At 41.6% G+C, this 22,309-nt stretch overlaps 1 protein-coding gene across 1 annotated transcript in view; it reads left to right on the top strand.

Annotated features, from left to right (window-relative positions):
• wdr11 (WD repeat domain 11) overlaps positions 1-22,309 on the top strand; it is a 183,999-nt gene that overhangs the window by 93,814 nt on the left and 67,876 nt on the right. The window contains exon 11 of the mRNA XM_084153095.1: positions 13,501-13,585. Within this exon, the coding sequence (XP_084009221.1) occupies positions 13,501-13,585 (85 nt within the window). The remainder of the gene's footprint in view (positions 1-13,500; positions 13,586-22,309) is intronic.

The following is a 22,309-nucleotide window of genomic DNA, read 5'->3' as shown; positions in this document are numbered from 1 at the left end:
CATACATTTTTACGTATGGGTGGTCCCGGGGATCGAACCCACTACCCTGGCGTTACAAGCACCATGCTCTACCAATTGAGCTACAGAGGACCATAATTTAGCTGTTATCCCTTGTCCTAATCGTTGACACAATTTTTCTAACTTTCACTTGCTTGACACACTTTGAGATAACTTTGTTTGGTTGTAGTGCGTAATAGTATCCGGTTTTCTCTTCATTGTGTTCCCGTTGTCTTGTTATTCTTCAGCACTGTTGTGGAGTACAACGGCTGTGCAGGTGCCTTATTTTGCGCAGAGGAAGGAAGCTCCTGTCTCTACTCACTCCAGAACTCATGCTCTCTCCTCCCTGTAAAAGTCTCCCAGACTTTAATAAAACCTAACATGTCCATCCCCATATCCCCAGGTAAGTGTGCTGGGCTGTGGAGCTCTAGAACAGCACATCAAAAAACCTGCCACCCTGTTTTCAGCTATCCACAGACTATTCCCTGAGGAAGGACTCTCAAGTTGTTCAATGGCCACATTTTGGCGTGACCAAATACAATAACGTTTTGTATAAACAACTAATTTTCATTTTCGTTTTTTGTAAGTTTTAAAAAACGCTGTCACGTTGGTCTTCACATTCTTACTGACTTCTGTGGTAAGTTAAACATAAAGACAAATATACTGAGACTTTTTGATTCAAAAAGGTCTAAAATAAATGTCCAGAGTGATACAATTTTTATTCATGTCCATCAGACACATCACACAGGTGTCAACTAAAATATATATCCCATTTCCAGACAAGATTAAAGAATGGAACAAGTAGACATTTAAATTTTAGTCATTTAGCAGACGCTCTTATCCAGAGCGACTTACAGTTAGTGAGTGCATACATTTTCATAGACAAAGTTAATATAAGTCAGTGCTTGCGTCCGTAGCAGTTTGTATGCATTTGAGTGGTTATACATGCAATACATGTTGACAGAATGGCTGCGAGCCAGAGAGAGAGACTGTTGCTGTACTCCCAGGTAAGGTCCTTGCTTCCCGTACTACTGAAGGCCCCAGTATTCATTCAGGCAGCTTGAAGAAGATCTGTGTCGCCATCCAGGCCCATGTTAGCATGCACTGCACATGTTGCTGAACAATTCAACTATTTTGTTAGTGTCATTGATATATGGAAATTCACATACAATATTTGGTTCATAAGCATTGACTGTAATACCTCTAGGGTCCTGGGGTGAAACGACTGCTGAGATGCTTTGTAAATACGGGCCCTGGTCTGTCTGCATGCTGTTTTTTAGTGATCTAACTCCATCTGAAATGTAGCTGGCTAAGATGGTGAACTCAGAGACTGATGGTGGGAGTTTGGTAACATTAGCTAGCTTTCCCCCAGCAGTTTCAATCTAAATGTATTTTTATCACATAAAACAATTATAAAATGAAAACTTGAACAGGCATGTTATGATGTAAAATTGCACAATGTCAGCATGTCTGAGTGCTAAAAGGATTTTTATAAACTGGGTGGTTCGAGCCCTGAATGCTGATATCAGACCGTATACCACGGGTATGACAAACATGTATTTTTACTGCTCTAATTACGTTGGTAACCAGTTTATAATAGCAATAAGGCACCTCGGGGGTTTGTGGTATATTGGCAATATATCACGGCTAAGGGCTTCGCGTTGCGTCGTGTATAAGAATAGCCCTTAGCAAGGTATATTGACTGTATACTAAACCCCCTCGGGCATTATTGATTCAGTAAGGATTGTGTAACATAAAGCAGGATCGCGATGTAGGCCTACTGTAAAGACAGCCCATCTCATTTGGCTCTGATCTCTCCAAATGACGCAAAAGATGGATCTCTTCATCTGAAAGTTCCTTTCCTTCTATTATTAACACCCCTGAGACTACTGCCAGACAGCCTGGCGAAGAGATGGAGTTAAAGATAAAGAAGCAGGAGAAGAGAGGGAAGGATGGAGGTGGGAGAGAGAGAGATAAGGTAGACTTTGTTTGTAGAATAACACTGGACATATGAGAAGAGAGCATTGCCCCTACGTTGTCAAAGGTCATGATTATGTAGTACATACAGCATCGAAGTCAGAAGCTAGCTAGTTGAAGCTAGACAGAATTAGGAAGAATTCGGTGAAGGCCTAAATGTGTTTATGTGTATACAGCAGGTAACCTGGCGGTTAAGAGCGTTGTGGGCCAGTAACCGAAAGGTAGCTGGCTCGAATCCCAGAGACGACTAGGTGAAACATCTGTCTGTGCCCTTAAGAAAGATACTTAACCCTAATAAGAGTGTCTGCTAAATGACTAAATGACTCAAATGATGGTGCCATGTTTAAAGTCACTAAGCTCTTCAGTAAGGCCATTCTACTGCCAATGTTTGTCATTGGAGATTGCATGGATGTGTGCTCAATTTTATACACATGTCAGCAACGGGTGTGGCTGAAATAGCCAAATCCACTAAGTTGAAGGGGTGTCCATATACTTTTGTATATATAATGTATATTATCCCAAAATGGTGTCAGTTTGTCACAGGACCACAGCATATGTAGTAGGTGTTCATTTGTGCATCTCCAACAGAGATGTGACATTTCTGGGTGCATTACATGTATTCTGGCAGGAGTGTAATAAGTCCTATGAATAATTTTTAATTGCAGTAGTTTGACTTACAGTGAGGGGAAAAACGTATTTGATCCCCTGCTGATTTTGTAAGTTTGCCCACTGACAAAGACATGATCAGTCTATAATTTTAATGGTAGGTTCATTTGAACAGTGAGAGACAGAATAACAACAAAAAAATCCAGAAAAACACATTGATTTGCATTTTAATGAGGGAAATAAGTATTTGACCCCTCTGCAAACATGACTTAGTACTTGGTGGCAAAACCCTTGTTGGCAATCAGAGGTCAGACGTTTCTTGTAGTTGGCCACCAGGTTTGCACACATCTCAGGAGGGATTTTGTCCCACTCCTCTTTGCATATCTTCTCCAAGTCATTAAGGTTTCGAGCCTGACGTTTGGCAACTCGAACCTTCAGTTCCCTCCACAGATTTTCTATGGGATTAAGGTCTGGAGACTGGCTAGGCCACTCCAGGACCTTAATGTGCTTCTTCTTGAGCCACTCCGTTGTTGCCTTGGCCGTGTGTTTTGGGTCATTGTCATGCTGGAATACCCATCCACGACCCATTTTCAATGCCCTGGCTGAGGGAAGGAGGTTCTTACCCAATATTTGACGGTACATGGCCCCTTCCATCGTCCCTTTGATGCGGTGAAGTTGTCCTGTCCCCTTAGCAGAAAAACACCCCCAAAGCATAATGTTTTCACCTCCATGTTTGACATGGGGATGGTGTTCTTGGGGTCATAGGCAGCATTCATCCTCCTCCAAACACGGCAAGTTGAGTTGATGCCAAAGAGCTCAATTTTGGTCTCATCTGACCACAACACTTTCACCCAGTTCTCCTCTGAATCATTCAGATGTTCATTGGCAAACTTCAGACTGGCATGTATATGTGCTTTCTTGAGCAGGGGGACCTTGCGGGCGCTGCAGGATTTCAGTCCTTCACGGCGTAGTGTGTTACCAATTGTTTTCTTGGTGACTATGGTCCCAGCTGCCTTGAAATCATTGACAAGATCCTCCCGTGTAGTTCTGGGCTGATTCCTCACCGTTCTCATGATCATTGCAACTCCACGAGGTGAGATCTTGCATGGAGCCCCAGGCCGAGGGAGATTGAAAGTTATTTTGTGTTTCTTCCATTTGCGAATAATCGCACCAACTGTTGTCATCTTCTCACCAAGCTGCTTGGCGATGGTCTTGTAGCCCATTTCAGCCTGTGTAGGTCTACAATCTTGTCCCTGACATCCTTGGAGAGCTCTTTGGTCTTGGCCATGGTGGAGAGTTTGGAATCTGATTGATTGCTTTTGTGGACAGGTGTCTTTTATACAGATAACAAGCTGAGATTAGGAGCACTCCCTTTAAGAGTGTGCTCCTAATCTCAGCTCGTTACCTGTATAAAAGAAACCTGGGAGCCAGAAAAATCTTTCTGATTGAGAGGGGGTCAAATACTTATTTCCCTCATTAAAATGCAAATCAATTTATAACATTTTTGACATGTGTTTTTCTGGATTTTGTTGTTGTTATTCTGTCTCTCACTGTTCAAATAAACCTACCATTAAAATTATAGACTGATCATTTCTTTGTCAGTGGGCAAACGAACAAAATCAGCAGGGGTCATACGCGGAGGGGTGAACATCTCCTGCTCTGACTGCAGCTGGGAGGGACTGCTGCGCGAGGACTGGGCCACCTGTGAGTGCTTTGGGACGGGGGTGGGGCCCACGGCAGCACCCGCTGCTCGTTAAGAAGAGTAAGAACGATACGTGCTTTCACGAGTCTCCAAAAGTCTCCAATAACACCAGAAAAAGTTGGTAGATTTGTCGCTAGTCGCTTTTTTGAAAATGTGTCGCTAGAGGGGTCTGAAAACTTGCCTAATATAGCGACAAAGTCACTAAGTTGGCAGCACTGCATGCGCGTGATGGCGCATGCGGTCTAGTCAGCATATTAGGTTGTAGGAGCAGGTATGAACATTTTCACATATCTGTTCTCCTCAATTTCTTCCTTTTAGATCTGTTTCCTTATAGGTTCTGAACCGTCAGGTAGAGTTTGTCAGCTGGAGATTTGAAATTGAATATTGAAACAATGTTGCAAATGTCGGAGAGACAGACGGCAAGGTTTATACAACTCTCCGCTGTTGACAAGTAAATGTTAGTCTAAAAGAAATGTGAGATAATGTCTAGATGCTTTTTATAGTGGAGATCAAGTTTATAAATTGTTTGGCTGGATTGTGCAGGCAGATGGAACAGAGTAAATAGGCATTTTAACGTCATAGATTTAGCTGGTGGTAACTAGTGGAATAGACACCGGCTGGAATGTGGTTTTAACCAATCAGCCTTCAGGATTAGACCCATCCGTTGTATAATAAACCAACATAATTTTTATTACGTAAAAGTTTTATTCACCCCTGATGCATCATCTAGAAGAGCAGTCCTTAGATGAGCACACTTTCATTTAATTTCTTCACTTGTATACCTTACGAATGACGATCTTATTCTCAAAAACCCACTTAACAACACTTGACCGTCTCATTACCGAAATGATTAAAAAGGAAAATTGGGAAAAACTTAGAGAACCATTACCTTACCAACATGGAGGCATGAATGGGCTTTAGTGATATGGTCAATTGTTCGCTTATTCATAATGGCTGTCTCCTATTACTTGCAGATTGAGCTAAGCGCCTATCATTACTGAAATACACATTTCTCATTACTGCATAATTTTTGGGTCAGTTTCGACATTGAGAACCTTAATTTCGGTAATGATAATAAGCTAATTCTAATGTATAGTCAATGGGTGTGCTGTGCTGTTAACTTTAATTACTAGGACCACTCCTTACACCTATTGTATAGATTTTTTGAAAACATAAGTTATTTGATTAAGTGGAGATTGTCAAGAAATATGGGTGTATAAACCCCATTTAATTAACTTAAAGCCACAATCTGGAGTTTGTGTTTCAGCAAAGAGCAATCTGCCACTTAAAGGAGGATATCCCCCATTTTGACATGTGTACCTGTTTTAGCACTTACCGATACCGTTGTTTGATATCCTAAGAAAGTTTTGGGTCACGTTATGCCATTTGCCCATAGGATCCCTAGAACCACACCTATCCATGTCCTAATACACCAATATATACAGTGGGGAGAACAAGTATTTGATACACTGCCAATTTTGCAGGTTTTCCTACTTACAAAGCATGTAGAGGTCTGTAATTTTTATCATAGGTACACTTCAACTGTGAGAGACGGAATCTAAAACAAAAATCCAGAAAATCACATTGTATGATTTTTAAGTAATTAATTTGCATTTTATTGCATGACCCTGCTGCAGTGTGTATCAAATACTTGTTCTCCCCACTATATATAAAAACAAAAAAATATAAGTCACTTTTATGCTTCAGTCCACTTTTGACTTTTAAAAATACATGCACGTAATTACATTATACTTAAGCTAAAATAATGGGGTTAGTCATTTGGGATTAACAAATAACAAAGTTTGATGTATTCGGTTACTGAATCTTTAATAGAGCTCAGTACACTAATTACTAAAACATGCATTCTCATCTCCAAAACCTGCTTATCATTACTGTAACACAATATTTAGGAAATATTAGGTAAAATAAAATGTATACTTTAATTATTTTGTTCTTTATCCAAATGTGTAAATAAAAATAACACGTATACACAAGTAATTATGACTAAAAACAAGATTCAAAAAAGGTTATGTGTTGTGGTAATGAGAGACATTTGAATAATAACATTTTACATATTTATTCATGTTTAACTCAGGCCTTTTCCTTAAGTGAGCAATGTTAAAAAATATACATTTATTTAGAACTTTTTTGGACTTCAAAAACTTGCGGTAATGAAAATGTTTGCATTGGTAGTTGTGGAAATTGTGGTAAAATGCGTAATATCTGCTCAATAAACAACAATATTTATGAAATAGATAAACAGATCCTAATCTTAGTGATTTAAGAGGAATTATGGTGGAAAATGTTTATTTTCTTTGTCAAGTTTTACTTGTCAAGTGCCAGTTTCATGGGCATCACCCAGAAACACAAGCATTTCACTGCACCTGCGATAACATCTGCAAATGTGGGTATGCGACCAATAAACATTTGATTTGAATTCCCAAAAAATTTTGGGCACTGTTAATTCAGATAGGAGAGAAAGGCCCGTGACTGTTGCACACCGTAACATCACCCACCTTGCAATCTGAGCAGAGGCACTCAGCATTTTGAAACTGTTTAAATGATGTCATGGCTTTAGAAGCTTCTGATAGGCTAATTGACATAATTTGAGTCAATTGGAGGTGTACCTTTTGGATGTCTTTCGAGGCCTACCTTTAAACTCAGTGCCTCTTTGCCTGACATCATGTGAAAATCAAAAGAAATCAGCCAAGACCTCAGAAATAGTCTGGTTCATCCTTGGGAGCAATTTCCAAACGCCTGAAGGTACCACATTCATCTGTACAAATAATAGTATGCAAGTATAAACACCATGGGACCACGCAGCCGTCATACCGCTCAGAAAGAAGACGCGTTCTGTCTCCTAGAGATGAACATACTTTGGTGTGAAAAGTGCAAATCAATCCCAGAACAACAGCAAAGGACCTTGTGACAATGGTGGAGGAAACCGGTACAAAAGTATCTATATCCACAGTAAAACAAGTCCTATATCGACATAACCTGAAAGGCCGCTCAGCAAGGAAGAAGCCACTGCTCCAAAACCGCCATAAAAAAGCCAGACTATGGTTTGCAACTGCACATGGGGACAAAGATCATACTTTCTGGTCTGATGAAACAAAAATAGAACTGTTTGGCCATAATGACCATCATTATGTTTGGAGGAAAAATTGGTATGCTTGCAAGCCGAAGAACACCATCCCAACCGTGAAGCACGGGGGTGGCAGCAACATGCTGTGGGGGGGCTTTGCTGCAGGAGGGACTGGTGCACTTCACAAAATAGATGGCATCATGAGGAAAGAAAATTATGTGGATATATTGAAGCAACATCTTTAAGACATCAGTCACGAAGTTAAAGCTTGGTCGCAAATGGGTCTTCCAAATGGACAATGACCCCAATCATACTTCCAAAGTTGTGGCAAAATGGCTTAAGGACAACAAAGTCAAGGTATTGGAGTGGCCATCACAAAGCCCTGACCTCAATCCTAAAGAAAATGTGTGGGCAGAACTGAAAAAGTGTGTGCGAGCAAGGAGGCCTACAAACCTGACTCTGTTACACCAGCTCTGTCAGGAGGAATGGGCCAGAATTCACCCAACTTATTGTGGGAAGCTTGTGGGAGGCTACCCGAAACGTTTGACCCAAGTTAAACAATTTAAAGGCAATGTTACCAAATACTAATTGAGTGCATGTAAACATCTGACCCACTGGGAATGTGATGAAAGAAATAAAAGCTTAAATAAATAATTCTCTACTATTATTCTGACATTTCACATTCTTAAAATAAAGTGGTGATCCTAACTGACCTAAGACAGGGAATTTTCACTAGGATTAAATGTCAGGAATTGTGAAAAACTGAGTTTAAATGTATTTGGCTAAGGTTTATGTAAACTGCAAGTTCCAGGACATTTCTGGGGGGAATGGCCCTAGCCCTCACCCTCCGATCCAACAGTTCCCAGACGTGCTCAATGGGATTGAGATCCGGGCTCTTCGCTGGCCATGGCAGAACACTGACATTCCTGTCTTGCAGGAAATCACGCACAGAACGAGCAGTATGGCTGGTGGCATTGTCATGCTGGAGGGTCATTTCAGGATGAGCCTGCAGGAAGGGTACCACATGGGGGAGGAGGATGTCTTCCCTGTAACGCACAGCGTTGAGATTGCCTGCAATGACAACAAGCTCAGTCCGATGATGCTGTGACACACCGCCCCAGACCATGACGGACCCTCCACCTCCAAATCGATCCCGCTCCAGAGTACAGGCCTCGGTGTAACGCTAATTTCTTCGACGATAAACGCGAATCTGACCATCATCCCTTGTCCTGTCTGGTCCTGCAACGGTGGGTTTGTGCCCATAGGCAACGTTGTTGCCGGTGGTGTCTGGTGAGGACCTGCCTTACAACAGGCCTACAAGCCCTTAGTCCAGCCTCTCTCAGCCTATTGCGGACAGTCTGAGCACTGATGGAGGGATTGTGCGTTCCTGGTGTAACTCGGGCAGTTGTTGTTGCCATCCTGTACCTGTCCCGCAGGTGTGATGTTCGGATGTACCGATCCTGTGCAGGTGTTGTTACATGTGGTCTGCCACTGCGAGGACGATCAGCTGTCCATCCTGTCTCCCTGTAGCGCTGTCTTAGGCGTCTGACAGTACAGACATTGCAATTTATTGCCCTGGCCACATCTGCGGTCCTAATGCCTCTTTGCAACGTGCCTAAGGCACGTTCACGCAGATGAGCAGGGACCCTGGTTATCTTTCTTTTTGTGTTTTTCAGAGTCAGTAGAAAGACCTCTTTAGGGTCCTAAGTTATCATAACTGTGACCTTAATTGCCTACCGTCTGTAAGCTGTTAGTGTCTTAACGACCGTTCCACAGGTGCATGTTCATTAATTGTTTATGGTTCATTGAACAAGCATGGGAAACATTGTTTAAACCCTTTACTATGAAGATCTGTGAAGTTATATGGAATTTTACAAATTATCTTTGAAAGACAGGGTCATGAAAAAGGGAAGTTTCTTTTTTTGCTGAGTTTATATATGTATGTATGTATGTATGTATGTATGTATGTATGTATGTATGTATGTATAAATGTGTATGGATATGTGTATACACACACACACACAGGCAAATGCCTTTTTTGTGTTTGTGTGTATATCTAACTACGTCCTTAATCAGTTTAAAGGAGGAAATGTTGCTTACTAGTTGAGCAAAATCAAAGCTGTAATGCATCCTGATGTCTTTGCTTACTTGTTCAGTATGGCCCCCCAGACATAACTGCAGGTCTTGACAGGTGGTCTTGCAGTCAGCAACCATCTTTTGGTAGACAGACTGCTCACTCTGAACAAGCAGGAGATGCTGCTCTTGCTTCTTCAGCTTGGCTGACCTAACAGCTTCTGGTAGATTGGCAGATCTGAAGACCTGATAGTTGTTCCTCTGGCACTGGCAGCACAGGTCTGTCCTGGGCTTAGTGCTTGAGATGTGGGGCAGATTCCTGAAGGAAGACAACCTGACTACACGTACCTGTGGAAAATACAGAAATAATGTGAGATCAATAACAGTAGTGCCAATCTTGTTGGAGGTCCATTAAATATCAAAATGTGTTGTTTATGCTTTACATACAAAGTGTTGTCATCGAATCATTTTAGAGATGCCACACCACTGCTTTTGTCACATGGGATGGCAGCAGCTTTCCACTAAAGTGTTGGTCCTGGTAAAAGTAGTGCCAATCATGTTGGAGGTAAATTAAATAATCAAGAAAAAAAACATATGGGGGATTGGAAGTGATGCAGACAATTACATTGATGGAAGTTACAATCTATCTGCAATATTAAAGCTGATCTACCCCTAAGAAAAATACAAAATGTACTGGGTGGCGTCCTGGTAATACTATTGCATTATCCTCTGCGTAGTTGTTGATGAAGTTCACAACTCGCTGCTTCAGGTGTAACCTGTGCTTGCTTGGGCCAGCTCTCTTTTTGATGGGAGGCATAAGACCATTCTCCTTGTATGACTGGTGGAGGAGAGTCAGGTGTGTTCTACTGATGTTGAAAGACAAATTCCAGATACAAATATTTTAGCATTATTATACAATAGATAGCCAGGTGTGTCTGATGGTGACTACGGCTAACTTGAGTCATGTAATCATCTGGCAAAGTAGAGTCTTTTGTTTAGACATACTAGCTAAACAATGAACCATCATCCCAATCCAATTTCTACACAGATCATACACATTATGTTAGCTAGCGAGCCAGCCGTGTCTCAGCTAGCTTGCTAACTGTACGCTTTACCTTGGTCTTTTGTTTAGACGTAGTTAGCTAAACAGTGAACCATAATCCCAATCCATAGAGTACCAGCAATACAAACCGATTGTCATAGCTAGCTAAAATTAACCAAATAGGTTCAATGCTAGCTAGTTAGCTAGCTAACATTAGGATATAACTAGCAATGCAAATGGCATTCTGAGATAGCATGACTACAAAGCTCATACAGATAATGTTAGCTAGCGAGCCAGCCATCTAACGTCAGCTAGCTCACTAACAGTAAGCTTTAACTTGCAATGAAAACAACCTTCTGACAATTTTTTGAAACATATAATATGTGAAAGAGTAGCTAGACTCTTACCCGCATACATGGATGAACGCTTCACGGCAGACTGCAACCCCTTTCATTAAAAAGACGTCCTGTGTCATTTCCGTTTTGTTTGTACAGCTTGCTTGGCCCGTTGTGTCACTCTGGTTCACACTGACCGTGTGCAATGCCATAAGAATCATCAGATCTTTCTCCCTCTCTGTCACTGATGCAATGGTTGCCCTTAGTTTGAAGATGTAATCCGGAGACAGGTGTTTTATACAACAGCATTCTGTGTTCTCTTTTTCGACTCCCTCTGCATTTGCAATCAAACGCCAGAATACTATTCATCTCCTTATCATACTCTGCTTCTACCAGACATTCCACTGATTTCAACTTCTTCCGTGACAATAACACTGTTGATCGCCATTTCTTCCCCATCACTGTCATCAGAAGACTCTACAATGTCTTCTTCAATGAAAATGTTTTTACCTAAATCAGGGATTTCCTCATCGTCTGATTCATTTTCAGAGTTAGAGAGCACTATTGTCCTCCAGAAAGTAGTCCATCACAACTTTTTCCCACTGACCTTTGTCGATAGCGCCTGATAAATGCAGGGCAGCAGCTAATGCATTGGCAGCAGCTAATGGAGATCCATAATGAATACAAAATACAGCCTTATTCTAAAATGGATTAAATTTTTTAAAATCCTCATTAATCTACACATAATACCCCATAATGACAAAGCGAAAACAGGTTTTTAGAAATACCTTATTTACATAATTATTCAGACCCTTTTCTATGAGACTAGAAATGCAGCAGTTCCCATTGATCGTCCTTGAGATGTTTCTACAACGTGATTGGAGTCCACCTGTGGTAAATTAAGTTGATTGGACATGATTTGGGAAGGCACATACCTGTCTATATAAGGTCCCACTGATGACAGGGCATGTCAGAGCAAAAACCAAGTCATGAGGTCGAAGGAATTGTCCGTAGAGCTCTGAGACAGGATTGTGTCGATGCGCAGATCTGGGGAAGGGTACCAAAAGATGTCTGCAGCATTGAAGGTCCCGAAGAACACCGTGGCCTCCATCATTCTTAAATGGAAGAAGTTTGGAACCATCAAGATTCTTCCTAGAGCTGGCCGCCCTGCCAAACTGAGCAATTTGAGGAGAAGGGCCTTGGTCAATGAGGTGACCAAGAACCCGATGGGAACCTTCCAGAAGGACAACCATCTCTGCAGCACTCCACCAATCAGGCATTTGTTAGTGGCCAGACTGAAGCCACTCCTCAGTAAAAGGCACATGACAGCCCGCTTGGAGCAAAAGGCACCTAAATTACTCTATGAGAAACAAGATTTTCTGGTCTGATGAAACCAACCTTTTCGGCCTGAATGCCAAGCGTCATGTCTGGAGGAAACCTGGCACCATCCCTACAGTGAAGCATGGTGATGGCAGCATCATGCTGTGGGGATGTTTTACAGCGGCAGGGACTGGGAGACTTGTCAGGATCAAGGGAAAGATTAACGGAGCAAAGTACAGCGAGATCCTTGATGAAAACCTCCTCCAGAGCGCTCAGGACCTCAGACTGGGTGAAGGTTCACCTTCCAACAGGACAACGACCCTAAGCACACAGCCAAGACAATGCAGGACTGGCTTCGGACAAGTCTCTGAATGTCCTTGAGTGGCCCAGCCAGAGTCCAGACTTGAACCCGATCAATGGAGAGACCTGAAAATAGCTGTGCAGCGACGCTCCCCATCCAACCTGACAGAGCTTGAGGGGATCTGCAGAGAATGGGAGAAACTCCCCAAATACGGGTGTGCCAAGCTTGTAGCGTCATACCCAAGAAGACTCAAGGCTGTAATCGCTGCCAAAGGTGCTTCAACAAAGTACTGTGTAAAGGGTCTGAATACTTACAGAAATGTAATATTTCAGTGTTTAAAAAAATATATATTTGCAACAATTTCTAAAAACCATTTTTTGCTTTGTCATTATGGAGTCTTGTGTGTAGATTGAAAAATACAATTTTATCAATTTTAGAATAAAGCTGTAACATAACAAAATGTGGAAAAAGTCAAGGGGTCTAAATACTTTCCGAATGAACTGAAGGCTAGTGATTTTGCTGTTCGTTTCTCATTTTGTTGGCTGAGGAAAAGTAAATGTGGATAGTTCTTCTAACGTCTTCAATGTGCGCCTCGGAATTTGATAAGGTGCGTCGTTGCATCCCCGATGTGTCTGTCTTCACTTGTGTTCCGAGCTGCGATGCTTGTGAGAAGTACCCGATCACATGATGTGCATTGGCTAATACGAATTGAGATATCTGAGAGAACAATGTGAATTAAAGGACCTTCGGAGCGCGGCTGTTGGCAGCCAGCAGAAGGGAATTCTAACTTTGACCGCAAGGCATGGCTTTTCTTTAGGGGGCATTATGGCAACACAAGGGGGCCGTCGATGCCGCCGGGGAATTCTAGGCCTGCCACACACTATTGCTCCGATTTTATATACATTTAGTAATTGTATTAATAATGTTAATGTTTCAACAGCAAACTGCCTCCATCAGTAACTGTTAATGTTAATGGGAGATTTAGTAAAAATCTGACTTAAGGGAAGTTAGGATTTGCTCCTATGATAGTAACTATATGTCTCTCTCTTTGTCTGTCCACAGGTACCAGTAATGGGTCAGTTCTGGTCTATAACCTCACAAGTGGTCTTCTGCACAAGGACCTGAGTGTCCACTCCTGTGAAGTCAAGTGAGTAACATCACCCACTTCCCTAGTGTGGTCTCGCAAATCAAGGACTGTCCACTCATCACTGTGCACTCATGGCTCTGCCCAAGACAATCATCTACTTACAACTCACTTTTATCACAATTGCCACCATTAATTTAGCCGTGATTTGCGTCTCCTCGCAACTACTTCAGTGGAGATTTAAAAACATGCGGTCTTGGCATTAGATAGCCTATTCAAGTCTAGCGAGCTCAAACTCAACAGGCTCTCCAACCATTCCGTTCCATTGACCTCCAACATCAACATCAATAGGACTGATGTCTTACAATCCCCTCATTCCATTCAGTAAGTAGCGAATCCCAACTTCCACTTAAGTCAAATTTTATCCCATTGACATCATAACTAAGTGCATAACAATGCATAACTAATCATAACAATGCATAACTAAGTGAAAATTAAGTGGAAGTTAGAATTAGCTTCTAAGGAAGCTGAAATAGCGTATTAGACCACTTTGGCTCCTCTACCCTCAGTGCCTGTCCGTCTATTGTGTAGGTTAATTGTGCTAAAAAGTCAGGACACCCCAAAAAGGTCCGTTTAACTGCACTGGAAGTCGAGGAGCGAATATCAACAAAGAGCAAACTTTGCGTCATTAATTACCCTTCTCTAATGAGCTCATAAACTAATCCCTGTGATTAATTACAGTGCCTGGCAAAAGTATTCATCCCCCTTGGCGTTTTTCCTATTTTGTTGCATTACAACCTGTAATTTAAATTGATTTTTATTTGGATTTCATGTAATGGACATGCACAAAATAGTCAAAAATGGTGAAATGAAAAAAATAATTTCTTTAATAAAATTCTAAAAAATAAATAACGGAAAAGTGGTGCGTGCGTATAATAATAATGATGATAATAATAATAATAATAATAATAATAATAATAATCGGTATTCACCCCCTTTGCTAATAAAAAAGATCTGGTGCAACCAATTACCTTCAGAAATCACATAATTAGTTATATTGCACACAGGTGGACTTTATTTAAGTGTCACATGATCTGTCACATGATCTCAGTATATATACACCTGTTCTGATAGGCCCCAGAGTCTGCAACACCACTAAGCAAGGGGCACCACCATGCAAGCAGCACCATGAAGACCAAGGAGCTCTCCAAACAGGTCAGGGACAAAGTTGTGGAGAAGTACAGATCAGGGTTGGGTTCTAAAAAAAATATCTGAAACTTTGAACATCCCACAGAGCACCATTAAATCCATTATTAAATAATTGAAAGAATATGGCACCACAACAAACCTGCCAAGAGAAGGCCGCCCACCAAAATTCACGGACCAGGCAAGGAGGGTATTAATCCGAGAGGCAACAAAGAGACCAAAGATAACCCTGAAGGAGCTGCAAAGCTCCACAGCGGAGATTGGAGTATCTGTCCATAGGACCACTTTAAGCCGTACACTCCACAGAGCTGGGCTTTGCGGAAGAGTGGCCAGAAATAAGCCATTGCTTAAAGAAAAAAAATAAGCCATGTGGGAGGCTCCCCAAACATACGGAAGAAGGTACTCTGGTCAGATGAGACTAAAATTGAGCTTTTTGGCCATCAAGGAAAGTGCTATGTCTGTCGCAAACCTAACACCTCTCATCACCCAGAGAACACCATCCCCACATTGAAGCATGGTGGAGACAGCATCATGCTGTGGGGATGTTATTCATCAGCAGGGACTGGGAAACTGGTCAGAATTGAAGGAATGATGGATGGCGCTAAATACAGGGAAATTCTTGAGGCAAACCTGTTTCAGTCTTCCAGAGATTTGAGACTGGGAACGGAGGTTCAGCTTCCAGCAGGACAATGACCCTAAGCATACTGCTAAAGCAACACTCGAGTGGTTTAAGGGGAAACATTGAAATGTTTTGGAATGGCCTAGTCAAAGCCCAGACCTCAATCTAATTGAGAAACGGTGGTATGACTTAAAGATTGCTGTACACCAGCGGAACCCATCCAACTTGAAGGAGCTGGAGCAGTTTTGCCTTGAAGAATGGGCAAAAATACCAGTGGCTAGATGTGCCAAGCTTATAGAGACATACACCAAGAGACTTGCAGCTGTAATTGCTGCAAAAGGTGGCTCTACAAAGTATTGACTTTGGGGGGGTGAATAGTTATGCACGCTGAAGTTTTCAGTTTTTTTTGTCCTATTTCTTGTTTGTTTCACCCCCAAAAATATGTTGCATCTTCAAAGTGGTAGGCATGTTGTGTAAATCAAATTATATAAAAAAAATAAAAAAAATCAATTTTAATTCCAGGTTATAAGGCAACAAAATAGGAAAAATGCCAAGGGGGGTGAATACTTTCGCAAGTGCAAGATTTAATCAATTATGTCATTCAGAAATTGATTGGGAACAAACAACCATTCATCCTCAGATGGCCAGATACTTCTTAACACTAGAACCGCTGGGTGTCGATGGACCCCCTTAATTCTGACTGCAACGTTCTAACAGTGTATTTCATACAGTTGAAGTCGGAAGTTTAAATACACCTTAGCCAAATACATTTAAACTCAGTTTTTCACAATTCCTGACATTTAATCCTAGTAAAAATGCCCTGTTTTAGGTCAGTTAGGATCACCACTTTATTTTAAGAATGTGAAATGTCAGAATAATAGTAGAGAGAATTATTTATTTCAGCTTTTATTTATTTCATCACATTCCCAGTGGGTCAGATGTTTACATACACTCAATTAGAATTTGGTAGCATTGCCTTTAAATTGTTTAACTTGGGTCAAACATTTTGGGTAGCCTTTCACAAGCTTCCCACAATAAGTTGGGTTAATTTTGGCCCATTCCTCCTGACAGAGCTGGTGTAACTGAGTCAGGTTTGTAGGCCTCCTTGCTCGCACACGCTTTTTCAGTTCTGCCCACAAATTTTCAATAGGATTGAGGTAAGGGCTTCGTGATGGCCACTCCAATACCTTGACTTTGTTGTCCTTAAGCCATTTTGCCACAATTTTGGAAGTATGCTTGGGGTCATTGTCCATTTGGAAGACCCATTTGCGACCGAGCTGTAACCTTCTGACTGATGTCTTGAGATGTTGTTTCAATATATCCACATCATTTTACTTCCTCATGATGCCATCTATTTTGTGAAGTGCACCAGTCCCTCCTGCAGCAAAGCACCCCCACAGCATGATGCTGCCACCCCCGTGCTTCACGGTTGGGATGGTGTTCTTCGGCTTGCAAGCATCCCCCTTTTTCCTCCAAACATAATGATGGTTATTATGGCCAAACAGTTCTATTTTTGTTTCATCAGACCAGAGGACATTTCTCCAAAAAATATGATCTTTGTCCCCATGTGCAGTTGCAAACCGTAGTCTGGCTTTTTTTTGGCGGTTTTGGAGCAGTGGCTTCTTCCTTGCTGAGCGGCCTTTCAGGTTATGTCGATATAGGACTCATTTTACTGTTGATATAGATACTTTTGTACCTGTTTCCTCCAATACCTTCATAAGGTCTTTTGCTGCTGTTCTGGGATTGATTTGCACTTTTCACACCAATGTCATCTCTAGGAGACAGAATGCGTCTCCTTCCTAAGCGGTATGACGGCTGCGTGGTTTTTATACTTGCGTACAGATGAACTTGGTACCTTCAGGCGTTTGGAAATTGCTCCCAAGGATGAACCCTACTTGTGGAGGTCTACAATTTCTTTTTCTGAGGTCTTGGCTGATTTCTTTTGATTTTCCCATGATGTCAAGCAAAGAGACACTAAGTTTGAAGGTTGGCCTTGAAATACAGTGGGGAGAACAAGTATTTGATACAGTGCCGATTTTGCAGGTTTTCCTACTTACAAAGCATGTAGAGGTCTGTAATTTTTATCATAGGTACACTTCAACTGTGAGAGACGGAATCTAAAACAAAAATCCAGAAAATCACAATGTATGATTTTTAAGTAATTAATTTGCATTTTTTTGCATGACATACGTTTTCTTTTTTTCTTTTTTTGTCATTTAGCAGACACTCTTATCCAGAGCGACTTACAGGAGCAATTAGGGTTAAGTGCCTTGCTTAAGGGCACATCGACAGATTTTTCACCTAGTCAGCTCAGGGATTAGAACCAGCGACCTTTCGGTTACTGGCACAACGCTCTTACCCACTAAGCTACCTGCCGCCCTACATCAGAAAAGCAGAACTTAATATTTGTTACAGAAACCTTTGTTTGCAATTACAGAGATCATACGTTTCCTGTAGGTCTTGACCAGGTTTACACACACTGCAGCAGGGATTTTGGCCCACTCCTCCATACCTTCTCCAGATCCTTCAGGTTTTGGGGCTGTCGCTGGGCAATACGGACTTTCAGCTCCCTCCAAAGATGTTATATTGGGTTCAGGTCTGGAGACTGGCTAGGCCACTCCAGGACCTTGAGAAGCTTCTTACGGAGCCACTCCTTAGTTGCCCTGGCTGTGTGTTTCGGGTCGTTGTCTTGCTGGAAGACCCAGCCACGACCCATCTTCAATGCTCTTACTGAGGGAAGGAGATTGTTGGCCAAGATCTCGCGATACATGGCCCCATCCATCCTCCCCTCAATACAGTGCAGTCGTCCTGTCCCCTTTGCAGAAAAGCATCCCCAAAGAAATGTTTCCATCTCCATGCTTCACGGTTGGGATGGTGTTCTTGGGGTTGTACTCATCCTTCTTCTTCCTCCAAACACGGCGAGTGGAGCTCTATTTTTGTCTCATTAGACCACATGACCTTCTCCCATTCCTCCTCTGGATCATCCAGATGGTCATTGGCAAACTTCAGACGGGCCTTGACATGCGCTGGCTTGAGCAGGGGGACCTTGCGTGCACTGCAGGATTTTAATCCATGATGGCGTAGTGTGTTACTAATGGTTTTCTTTGAGACTGTGGTCCCAGCTCTCTTCAGGTCATTGACCAGGTCCTGCCGTGTAGTTCTGGGCTGATCCCTCACCTTCCTCATGATCATTGATGCCCCACGAGGTGAGATCTTGCATGGAGCCCCAGACCGAGGGTGATTGACCGTCATCTTGAACTTCTTCCATTTTCTAATAAATGCGCCAACAGTTGTTGCCTTCTCACCAAGCTGCTTGCCTATTGTCCTGTAGCCCATCCCAGCCTTGTGCAGGTCTACAATTTTATCCCTGATGTCCTTACACAGCTCTCTGGTCTTGGCCATTGTGGAGAGGTTGGAGTCTGTTTGATTGAGTGTGTGGACAGGTGTCTTTTATACAGGTAACGAGTTCAAACAGGTGCAGTTAATACAGGTAATGAGTGGAGAACAGGAGGGCTTCTTAAAGAAAAACTAACAGGTCTGTGAGAGCCGGAATTCTTACTGGTTAGTAGGTGATCAAATACTTATGTCATGCAATAAAATGCAAATTAATTACTTAAAAATCATACATTGTGATTTTCTGGATTTTTGTTTTAGATTCCGTCTCTCACAGTTGAAGTGTACCTATGATAAAAATTACAGACCTCTACATGCTTTGTAAGTAGGAAAACCTGCAAAATCGGCACTGTATCAAATACTTGTTCTCCCCACTGTACATCTGCCGGTACACCTCCAATTGACTCAAATGATATCAATTACCCTATCAGAAACTTCTAAAGCCATGACATCATTTTCCAAGCTGTTTAAAGGCACAGTCAACTTAGTGTATGTAAACTTCTGACTTTCTGGAATTGTGATACAGTGAATTATAAGTGAAATAATCGGTTTGTAAACAATGGTTGGAAATATTACTTTTGTCATGACTTGCCAAAACTATAGTTTGTTAACAAGAACAGCTTATTTTTATAACGACAAATAAAAAATATCTCTCTCGCTGTGTAGCCAACTCCAAGTAGGCCAGAGTAGGCTGATTAGACTGCTTTGATTCTGTGAATTTATATAGGGTACATACCATTTTAAGATTAGGCCTATAATTAGAATGGATCAATACAATAGAATGGCCCTCCCCGTTCATTCACAATTGGTGATTACATAATTATGCTTCTTTCGCTTCCCCTTGCTCATCAATTCACCCATTCTTACCATCATACTTTACTTAATTTATTTAATCTGTTATATTTGTGAAATTAGTTTTGGTATAGTTTAGGTTAAGTTTTATGGCAATTGTCGGGGGGATTGTCAGCTGGGCACTGCACTTTCAACTGTCGGAAGAAGGAGCAGAGCAGGCCCTACTGTTGGGAGAAGGAAGGGAAACGGGTTAAAACCATTTTTTAAAAATGGGTTATTACTCCAGTTCTGTTTGTGATATTAATATTCTAACAACGGCAGTGTGTTAAATATACTTATTTAGGAATAGTCAAAGATGGAGACGTGACAAAAAAAGAAAAAAAAGGAACTACACTATGAAACAAATATAAATTACATAAAGAATGATAGTAAAAAGCTTTGGAGCACCTTAAATGACATTTTGGGCAAAAAGGCAAACTCCGCTCAATCATTCATTGAATCAGATGGCTCGTTCATCACAAAACGTACTGATATTGCCAACTACTTTAATGATTTTTTCATTGGCAAGATTAGCAAACTTAGGCATGACATGCCAGTGACAAACGCTGACACTACACATCCAAGTATATCTGTCCAGAAACAAGCATTGTAATTTTGAATTATGTAGGTGTGGAAGAGGTGAAAAAGTAATTGTTGTCTATCAACAATGACAAGCCACCTGGGTCTGACAACTTGGATGGAAAATGACTGAGGATAATAGTGGACGATATTGCCACTCCTATTTGCCATATCTTTAATTCAAGCCTACTAGAAAGTGTGTGCCTCAGGCCTGGAGGGAAGCAAAAGTTATTCCCCTACCTAAGGATAGTAAAGCCCCCTTTACTGGCTCAAATAGCCGACCAATCAGCCTGTTACTAACCCTTTGTAAACTTTTGCAAAAAATTGTTTGACCAGATACAATACTATTTTACAGTAAAGAAATTGACAACAGACTTTCAGCACGCTTATAGGGAAGGTCATTCAACAAGCACAGCACTTACACAAATGACTGATTGGCTGAGAGAAAATGATGATAAAAAGATTGTTAGACTTTGATCGATAGTGTTATGGCTTTACACCCCCTGCTATATTGTGGATAAAGAGTTACCTGTCTAACAGAGCACAGAGGGTGTTCTTTAATGGAAGCCTCTCCAACAAAATCCAGGTAGAATCAGGAATTGTCCAGGGCAGCTGCCTAGGTCCCTTACTTTTTTCAATCTTTACTAACAACATGCCATTGGCCTAGAGTAAAGTCAGTGTGTCTATGTATGTGGATGACTCAACACTATACACACCAGCTACCACAGCGACTAAAATGACTGCAACACTTAACAGAGAGCTGCAGTTAGTTTCAGAATGGGTGGCAAGGAATAAGTTAGTCCTAAATATTGATAAAACTAAAAGCATTGTATTTGGGACAAATCATTCACTAAACCCTAAACCTCAACTAAATCTTGTAATGAATAATGTGGTAATTGAACAAGTTGAGGAGAATAAACTGCTTGGAGTAACCCTGGATTGTAAACTGTCATGGTCAAAACATATTGATACAACCGTATAAAGTACATCATCCTTATGATTCCTGTAATGAAAGTGTTTGCCTGCCCCTGTTTCACTGCGGCCTGCTGCTGTGTCGAGCGAGCCTCTCTCTCTCCTTTCCTGAGGGGAAAAAAATGCTCTGGGAGAAAGTGTTCTGATTGTATAACATAAAATCCAATTGCGGGGAAAGGACAGCTATCCTGTTGTCACAGCTGGAGAGAGGATGTTCTCAACTTTCTGTAGGTATACTTTTTATTTCTCAACTCTCAATTTTGAGCTCACTAGCAACTATTTTACAAACGTTATATGGCTTTGAGATATAGAGAGCGCGAGATGCGCATTGGGCATTGCGAGTGTATAGGCCTCATTGGGGCAGTAGGCTACAACTGCAATGTTGTTTTGGACATTAAATGTACTTTTAGATTAATACATGGCTACTAACAGTGGTATCTTTAGTGTTAGTGATCTAGCTGTGTTTTGAGTTTTCCACTTACTAAGGTGGTGAATTATCCCCAAATAAATTAGCCTATGATATTAGAGCACATAAAGTTGCAGGCAATTTAATTTTTATTTAACAAAAAAATATATCTAGAGCCCTATTTTAACAGTAAAATATAACAACCATAGCATAATTGTCTACCCAAAATGCATGACAATCACTGGATTAGGTTGCACATTACATTATTTTGAATCACAACATATGTATCACTTCTCATCTTCAGATGTAAATGTGGCTCTCTGATATTTCTGTATCCACACACACATACACACACACACACACACACACACACACACACACACACACACACACACACACACACACACACTCTCAACGGTGTCAGTTCTGCTCCTACCCTGACATAAATCTTAGTTTACAATGCTCTCTGCACCCGTGAGTCTTCTCCCTGCTGACAGAGGGCCAGTGGTGAGATGTATAATATGATTAGGCGTTGGTATGGCGCAGTGGTCTAAGGCACTGCATCGCAATGCTAACTGTGCCACTAGAGATCCTGGTTCGAATCCAGGCTCTGTCGCAGCCGGCCGCGACCGGGAGACTCATGGGCGGCGCACAATTGGCCCAGCGTCGTCCAGGGTAGGGGAGGGAATGGCCGGCAGGGATGTAGCTCAGTTGATAGAGCATGGCGTTTGCAACGCCAGGGTTGTGGGTTCAATTCCCACGGGGGGCCAGTATAAAAAAA

Source organism: Coregonus lavaretus (assembly GCF_964263955.1).
Source record: "Coregonus lavaretus genome assembly, chromosome: 36".
Lineage (NCBI taxonomy): Eukaryota > Metazoa > Chordata > Actinopteri > Salmoniformes > Salmonidae > Coregonus > Coregonus lavaretus.
Note: the sequence above shows the minus strand (reverse complement) of the source record. Positions and strands in the feature narration are given on the sequence as shown.